Here is a 9,314-nt window from a genome sequence, read left to right as displayed (position 1 = left end):
TGGGATGGAGCTGCTTGTTCCAGCCTTCTGAAAGAAACTAAACCCACTAGTTATGAAGAAATGCTTCTCAGCATGGGAACCTTGACCTTGAGTCCTGTTTGTATTCCCATAGTGATTTTGCTTTCAATCACAAGGCATATTTCACCTCAAGATTGAGGTTTATCATTTCATCCAGGGCAGGACCAAGGCTCTTCCCCGCGTGTCCAGGCTGAGAGAGCATCCCTCCATGTGGAATGGGCTCCCAAAGTTCATTTGTACACCATGGTAAACACTGATCTACTACCCAAGGCCCCAGAGATTTCTGAGGCCTCCTCACTAACACTACATTCATAGAGTCTGGATCAGTCCCCTGTTGGCCTCTCAGCCGTCAGTCTGGAATTCAAGAACTCCTCCTTGTCCAGTCAGCTGTCTTTGTGGGTTTCACCAGCATGGTTTTGACCTCTTTGCTCATCACTCCTCCATCTCTGTCACTGGGTTCCAGGAGTTCAGTTCAGTGTTTAGCTGTGGGTATCTGTCTCTGCTTCCATCAGTCACTGGATGAAGGTTCTAGGATGGCATATAAGGTAGTCATCAATCTTATCATCAGGGAGGGGCTGTTAATGTAGTCTCTCCACTATTGCTTAGTTTGCCAGTTGGTGTTATCCTTGTAGATCTCTGGAAATCTCACTAGTATCAGCTCTCTCCTCAAGCCTATAAAGACTCCATCTATTATGGTATCTCTCATCCTGCTCTCCCCTGTTCTTACCTAGACTCAACCTTCCTGCTCCCCCATGCCTTCTTCTCCCCTCCTCTTATCCCCCTCTCCTTTTCCTGGTTCCCTCTCCCCTCCCCCGATGTCCCCAATCTGCTCAGAAGAGCTTGCCTCATTCCATGTCTCTGGGGTATCATGCATATCTCTTGGGAACCTCCCTGTTTCCCATACTCACTGGCACTGGGATTGTAGGCTGACACTCCCCTGATCCATGTCTGAAATCCATATATGTGTGAGTACATACCATGTTTGTCTTTTTGTGACTTGGTTACCTCACTCAGGATGGTTTCTTCTAGTGTCATCCATTTGCCTGCAAATTTCAAGATTCCGTTGCTTTTCTCTGATGAGTAGAACTCCATTATGTAAATGTACCACATTTTCTCTATCCACTCTTCAGTTGTGGGGCATCTAGGTTGCTTCTAGGATCTAGCTATTACAAATAATGCTGCTATGAACATGGTGGAACAGACATCCTTATTGTATGAATGGGCATCTTTTGGGTGGAATTGCTGGGTCTTGTGGTAGACTGAGTCCCATTTTCCTGTGGAATCTCCATACTGTTTTCCAAAGTGGCTGTACAAGCTTGCACTCCCACCAGCAATGGATGAGTGTTCCCCTTTTTCCACATCCTCTCCAGCATAAACTGTCATTGGTGTTTTTGATTTTAGCCTCTGGTGAGCTTCCCAAGGAGGGCCTCACCTTCCCTAGGGAATGATGTGGGGATTGGGTAGAGGGCTGTGGGGGAGACTGGTGGAGGGACAAGGAGGGAGGGGTGGGAGAGGGAGCAGGGATTGACATGTGAAGCATACATGTTTCTAATTTAAATAAAAATATTGAGGGAAATAAAAAGATTGAGGTTTAGGCAAAGCAAAGAGTGGCAGAATGTAACTGACCTATTTGCCAGGAACAGACATTCCAAGGAGACACTAGGTTTGGCTACCAGACTGTTGAAAGAAAGGACTCTAAGCAATTAGACCCCCTCTGGCATTCTCCTCCAGGGAGAGGAAATGGCTGAAGGCCTGGGGGCAGCCAGAACAGGAATTTGCCTCCTGGAGAAAGAGTTACAGCTTGTGCAATGACCTTGACCTCACAGTAGACTGACTTGCAAGATAGACTCAAGAGCTGGGCTTTGGGTGGGCAGGGGGTCACACTTTGCTTAACTATTTGGTTATGTGAATTCCTTGCTTTCTGTTTACACCCTGCCCTCATGTCAGGTAAATGGACTGGGGAGAGTCACTGGATTTCTTTGTCAGGACCATATTGAACAAATCTCCTTTTTCTGCTTTTCACTATTAATTTGGCTTCCTCAACTGACTCTGAAGAAAGAGGCAGCCTGGGAAGGCCTGCCTCTGTTGCTAGCACCTGTTGTACCAAAGTCTGTGCCTGCAGAGCCCAGGGTTGGTCCTTTTAGCTCCAAATTCCTAACATGCATCGAAGTGCATGGGATCCTTAAGTACAAATTCTCTCCACCATGAAAAGAAGCACGGTTTCTTCCACTGTGAGAGAAAGGCGGGCTCAGTGACATATCCCAGAATTCTTGGCAGCCCAGAACCCACATCACTCTTCTGGCTGACCTGGGATTGCAGACTTCAAGCACTAATGGCCTTATCACAATTTAGGGTCCAACTCAGCCCTGACTAAACAAATAACAGACTGTTGTGACACAAGCAATCAGAAGCCAGCCCCAGAAGTGCCTGTAGCCAGGGAAGCCTCCCAGCCCCCACCTCAGGCAAATTGCCTCTGTGCTCCAGCCCACAATTTCACCAGAGCTCCCGATTGGTCCTCAGAGCCACAGAGCTGTGAGAGAGCCTGTATATATTTCTCAGCGGGAAAGGCTGTCCCAGACTGTGTTGAAGTTTCCAGACATCCACCCAGCTGTTGAAAAGTTCGTGCTCAAGGCTGAGGACCTAAGCCATTTGTCAAAATGTGTAAGGGACTGGCAGCGCTGCCGCACTCATGCCTGGAAAGGTGAGAACCGAGCTTCTTCAGCGTAAGACATAAAGTGTGGTAAGCCTTTACTCAAGGGAGGATGCCCGGAGCGCCCTGGGATGAGGTCACAGGGATGAAACAGCTATTTAGTGATAGACTTGGTGTTGTCTCATCTGTAGCAGTCCAGAGATATGGAAAGATCTGAGCTGGAGATCCAACTGGAGATAATTCATGTGTCAATTAGTACACAGGGTTTCCTCTCTCTCTCTCTCTCTCTCTCTCTCTCTCTCTCTCTCTCTCTCTCTCTCTCTGTCTGTCTGTGTGTGTGTGTGTGTAAAAGGTAGCTTCTAACACTGAAGCATAAAATCATCTGGTTTTGAATTCCAGCTTATTACTTTGTTCAGTTTCTTAACCTCTCACTTTCTGTGTCTATAAAGTGGGGATAGGAAGCATGTCTACCTCACAGGCTGGTTTGGGGGACTGTGTAAGTGCTCTTGTGTGTGTGTGTGTGTGTGTGTGTGTGTGTGTGTGTGTGTGTGTGTGTGTGGTGCTCAGAATGTCTGACACTATAGAACTATGGAAAGAATGACCTTTATTCATGTCTAGAGATCGGGGCTGCAGGCTCTGCATGCAGGTTTGCAGTGGGGCAGAGGGAGCTTCGCTTTCTTCCCAGTTACCTAACTTCATTAGGTAGAAGTAGCTGGATTGCTGGCAAAAGAAAGCTCCTGGGATACAAGGTTTGTTATTATCTAGAGTTCTTAAACACATGGTTATGCCCAGACTGTGCTATAGTCTGCAAAGAAGTCTACATCTAAAATAAACATCTTGTTAGAAACATCTTAACCCAACAGTCTATGCAATCTGGGTGAATAGAAGGGTTCTGCTCTCTTAGGGAATGGGGCTTGTTAAATTTACATTGACCCTCAATCATCAAAGAAAGTAAAAGCGACTCTTGTACAACTTCTCTCCCTAAGGGCAGTGGTGATGCTTGTCTGAGACGGTCGTATTGCTTAGTGCGCCATCAAGGACTTTTACCCTTTTAAAACTCCCCACTTTATTAGATGGTTTCCATCACAGTGATAAATTTGAAGTGTTTTTCTTAAAAGATAAGACAACACAGCATATTCCCTGGAATCAAAAGCACAGATATTTTAAGCTGATGAGCACACAGGAGAAACCAGGAGCCATGGAGTGTGTAGTAGCTAGCTAGTAACTCAGTAGTCCATTATTCATTGGGCCAGGGTGAGGAAGGTGGATTCCAGGGCTCCAAATTATTGGTTGTTTTGCTCCCGCTCACCTCCTCTATAGAAAGCTCCAGAAATAGGCTGCACACAGAGAGCCGAGAGGCAGCCCGACTTCTTTGAAAAGCAGATGATGCATCTTGCTGTTCTATTGTGAGAGTCGCACATTGACCATGCACAGCACAGATGGATGCTTTTACCCACCTGGAATTTACAGTTGAGCAATCTTACTTCATTACCCTGGAGAACAGTTGATGCCACTACCATGTCAGTCTGCAGGAGTTTGGGTGTCTTGACATTGTTATTCGGTCTTGTTCAGTGTTTGTCAAGATACAATGATGGGGTTCTTGCAGTGATTTCTATTACTGTCATGTATTAGATTCATTATCAACATTGTAATTTATTTATGTTTACATTTATTATTTATTCACTTTATTTCTAGTTGGAGATTAGTGCTAGTTAGTCTCGCTGGAAATGTATACATTGGGAGCCCACTACGATGGATAGGCTAGTGACATAATTGAGCATTTTACAGAATTCATAATGTTAAGAATACAGTAAGCTAGCAATGTTGGGGGAGGTCACTGAGAAATTGCGGATTCTTCCTGATGAAACAATTCCAGGTATTTCAAGCCTGTACACATCCCTTAGAAATCTACATGACGAGCCATACCTTGCTCACAGGACAGTGTCCCCATGTAGGAAGGTAAATGAGGATGCAAATTACCTGTGCTGTAGTCAGTAGAGAAGATAAATACAGGGTGCTAGAAGTACAAAGTGGGCACTGGTTGGGCCTCAGAGCTTTTGACTGTGGGAGAGGACTTCAGGGAGTTAAGAAAATGATGCTTAAACTAACCTTAGAGGAGAGAAGAGTCAGGCAGGTCTAGGTAGGAGAAAGGGATGTGAAGAATGCCTTCAAGGCCAAGGAAACAGGCTGCACATACAGACATGAATGTCAAAGGGGACAGGAAGTTTGGCCAAAGTTAATGCAATCTGTACCAAGTAACAGACAAGGAAACCTCCAAGTTTTCAACCATATTTGGCACTCGATAGCATACCTTATTCACTATTGCATAATTTGGATTTGGTTTATCTCTGAAGGATGAATATGTTGGAGACTGTCTTAACAGTGCCATGGGATATTTAAGACGTATGGCTGTGGTAGGCAGTTTCCCATCACTATAACAAAACACCTGCCTGAGATAATCAACTTACAAAGAGAAAAGGTTTTTCTTTTCTTTTTTCTTTTTTGGTTTTTTGAGACAGGGTTTCTCTGTATTGTTTTGGAGGCTGTCCTGGAACTAGCTCTGTAGACCAGGCTGGCCTCGAACTCACAGAGATCTGCCTAACTTTGCCTCCTGAGTGCTGGGATTAAAGGCATGTGCCACCAATGCCCGGCTTGAGAAAAGAATTTTCTTTGGCTCCTGGTTTTGGAGGTTCCAATCCGTAGTCAACTAGCTGCACTGCTTTTGGACCTGTTACAAGATAGAGTGCATGGCAGACCAAGACCACTCACCTCATTCCCATGTAACGAAGAAGAAGATGGAAGGGTGGAGATCTCACCCCCCACTGTGAGGACACACCACCAGTGGCTCTCTAGGTCCTGCCTCTTAGAGATTCCACCACCTTCCATTAGCACTTCCTGCAGTGCAAGCTTCTCACATGGATCTTCGCATCTTTGTGGAGACATTCAAGATACAAACCACAGTAGGGTTTAGTGGATGTTTCTTGTGGGACCCCTCTACTCACCCCACATGGTTGCTTCCTCTTACATTATACAATCTGTAATGTGGTCCTCACTAGCTCTAAGTTGATACAAGGGCCATGCTCCAAAACCTGCAGATCCTGCAAAACTGGGTGTCTCAGGTGATTGGCTGTAGTATTAGAGACCAGATTAATAACACCTGGGCTCACCCTAACTCCTGACTCTGAGAACTGAAGATATTTGCTTAAAGCAAGATTCTTTTTCTTTCTTTGTCTAAAAGAATTTTAAAAAGATAATCAGCATTTGGTACGTAATAGGATCTTTTTTATTTTTTATTTTTATTTTTATTTTTTTTGGTTTTTCGAGACAGGGTTTCTCTGTGGCTTTGGAGGCTGTCCTGGAACTAGCTCTTGTAGACCAGGCTGGCCTCGAACTCACAGAGCTCCGCCTGCTTCTGCCTCCCAAGTGCTGGGATTAAAGGCGCGCGCCACCAACACCCAGCTCATAATAGGCTCTTGATAAATCTTTTTCTGAAAAAGTTCTGCAATAATTGATAGTAGCTGGAGACAGGTCTGCCCATTGTCAGCCTGGTACTTTTCACTGCTTTCCACGGGAATGGGGAAGAACAAATGTTAGTAGTGACCTGGTAAGTCACAATGGGAGAAAAGACCATGCTTCTAAATACTGAAGTAATGAGGGTTTCCTGCAGGGTTGGGGGAGGTAAGGAAAGGGGAAAGTGAAAAGAAACCCAGTATTTCTATAATCTGGATGGAAAATGCTTGGTAAGCAGGGAAGGACAGGTTGTTTCCAAGAATGGCAAGCTTTTGGCTTTTGGTCACTAAGGAAGTTCCTAGCTTGGGATGCATCTCCGATAGCCACCACCGCCCCAGCTCCCTTAGTGGCTTGCATTCCCTATGTTAATAAAGTACTTCTTCCCATTATTTCTTATTTAGTCTGGGTTACGCTGAGTCATGGGCTCTCAGATCCCAGAAGCTTAGTCAGGAAGGGTCCTTGGAAGGTTGTCTAATCGCTTTGTCCTCTTCTAGTAAGAACTTAGATTACAGTGGATAGATGATAACAAAATAAAGTTTGTTTCTCGGGCCAGTGTTACTGCCTTGTCTTGCTGGCCTGAGAGAAAGGGGGGAACTTTAATTAATTCAGGCAGGATCAATCATTAGCAACAGGAAGCAGGATGTGACTGGAGACCAGCCAATAACGCGTTCCTGCGTCTCTTTTTCCTTTGATGTTTCAATCAGTTCTCAGATAACGTGGGATCTGGACCGTATTTTAAAGGCATTGTCCATTTGCAGGAGGATATAGACAGCAATCGTCTAATGCTCTGACTGTCCCAGAAAGTGACTGGGAGACACACTGGCACACTAGCAGCACGAAGGGGAAGGCAGCTGCAGGGGAGGCAGGCAGGGTGGCTGTGCACTCTATCCCTGCTTCTGCATTAGCCTTGGAATGGAACAGGGGCATGGAAGGACCAGTGACCACCGTGGTCCTCTTGATTGCCTCCTGTGGGAACTGGGAAAGCCCTGGCTCTCTTGGAGCCTCATTCTTCATCTGAAAGTGTCTATCTCGTTGGAAAGAAGTGGCAGGAGAAAGAAACAATAACATCCATAAGGTGATAAACTCGCATGTAGACCCTACTGAGTAATCCACCCCCCCACACCTTTGTATTAAAGGCAGCCCAGAAAACACCATTTAGTCAGCTATGTGTCAAAACCTTTGACAAACATTTGTTTCATTCATAATTGTTCACCTTCCAAAAGCATCCTTCTTGTTTCTCCTTTTTAAAAGATACACTGCGTACCCATTAGAAAACACATTAGAAACTGCGATTCTTATTCAGAAACCAAAAAAAGAATACAAGTGTTATTCTTTAAAACACTTGTAACTATCCAGTAAACTTGCAAACATTTAGTGACCATTTTGCAGGTGGATTGTTTGAATTAGGATCCAAAACTTGACACATTTAAGATTAGGTCTGTTAGGTCTCATAAACAACGCCCCTAACCCCCATCACTTAACAAAGTATTTGCAGGTACAATTTAGGAAGGTATGTTATACTCTAAAAAATTACTATATGGGGAGCAGGCAGCGGGCCTGAACTATAATCTTGGCTTTTAATAGCCACAGGGTGGTCCCGACTCCCCCTCTAGGAATCACTCTTACTTACAAAACTTGATCATGCATGTCCTCTGCACTCCTCCCCTCACCACCTTGCTATTCGGAATTCAGACATCACATATTACTAATTGTTTCATTTTAATTTAATTATTTTCTGCACCTAAATCCAGTCATCTATTTAAAAGATGTAGCAATCATGTTTTGCTATATGTGTACCTGTCCAGAGAGATATGTATAACCTAGAATTAAAAGATTTACATGTATTTGTTGATAGTTTTCTGAGTGTATTATGTGTTTTGATCATAGTCACTCTGTTATGCTCTCTCATCTTCCCACTCTCACTGAACCTTATGTTCAACCCAACAAGTCTCATTCCTACTTTCCTGTGTTTTTTGGTTTGTTTGTTTTGTGTGTGTGTGTGTGTGTGTGTGTGTGTGACCCAGGTAGTTTAATTAATGTTAATTGCATGAGCATGCATGTGGTTATTTACCGCATATTCACCTGTATCTGCACACACACACCTGCATACACACAGATCTGTATGCACACATACAGAGAGAGAGAAGATTGGGGAGGGGGTTTGGGTCTTTTCTGGAACAACAGTGGATCCAATCAGCTTAAAGGTTAAAAGCATGCATTGTCAACACGGCTACTCCACATGTAGCTTTGGACTATTTACCTGGCTGTAGAGCTCCTAGAACATCCACATGATGTTTCTTGCAAGGCATTCTGCATCTGCTATACCTGGTTAAGACAGCTTTACTAGGCACTTTTCCTTTAAAAAGGAAATGCTTCAGGGTTTAAAGGATTGTGCCAAGCAGCTTTGGAATCCTCCAGACAGTAACCACTTGAGCAGGTTCACTTCGTGAATAGCAAATGAAACCGAGACTTGTGTCCTATCGACTCCAATTGCCTCTCCAGACACTTTTCAGGCAGCACCAAGTTCATCTGGATGGGTTCTTACTTATATTCTTTAAACCCCATGTTCTAGAAAGCCATTGGAACTGTCCCTTTAGAGTGAGAAGAGGAGATGGAGCATAAACTGCTTGCTACAGCATGAAACACTCCACTCCCCAAGTTTTTATTATTAGCAATGAAGTGTGGACACTATTTTGATGAAGCTGTGACTTTTGTTGATTTCTGTGTGTGTGCAGAACATCTGTTTCTTGATGAAGCACTCATCTACAGGATTCAAGAAGTTTGGAAAGAATCAAGATGTTCCATCTAAAAAGTAGCTTCCTGTATTTTGGCAGCTTGTTTTAAGTGGTGGTTTACAAGAGACACTTGGGTCTGTGGAAACGTGAGACCTAACTAGATTGCCTAGTCTGTGTTACAGATTTCTAGAATCTTACATCTGCTACTGAACCCCCCACGTATAACACAGGTATACCAGTTGAATGGGTAGATGAAGACACACATCCTTGTATGCATTTTTATGATTTTGATAGAAGACCTGTTTTTTGTTACAATCAGGAATTTACTCAGATTTACACTTAGTACAAGTGAATGGCTTTCTCTTACTCCATTTATTTGTGTGCACATGTATGTGTTTGTG

The 9,314-nt window shown here is 44.1% G+C and overlaps 1 protein-coding gene across 1 annotated transcript in view; it reads left to right on the top strand.

The window, feature by feature from the left end:
- Nucleotides 1–2,565: 2,565 nt before the first annotated feature.
- Rgs5 (regulator of G protein signaling 5) overlaps nucleotides 2,566–9,314 on the top strand; it is a 39,578-nt gene continuing 32,829 nt past the window's right edge. The window contains exon 1 of the mRNA XM_005071422.4: nucleotides 2,566–2,719. Within this exon, the coding sequence (XP_005071479.1) occupies nucleotides 2,676–2,719 (44 nt within the window). The 5' untranslated portion in view covers nucleotides 2,566–2,675. The remainder of the gene's footprint in view (nucleotides 2,720–9,314) is intronic.

This window comes from Mesocricetus auratus, unplaced genomic scaffold (assembly GCF_017639785.1).
Source record: "Mesocricetus auratus isolate SY011 unplaced genomic scaffold, BCM_Maur_2.0 Super-Scaffold_100676, whole genome shotgun sequence".
NCBI lineage: Eukaryota > Metazoa > Chordata > Mammalia > Rodentia > Cricetidae > Mesocricetus > Mesocricetus auratus.
This window is presented reverse-complemented; position numbering and strand designations above follow the sequence as displayed.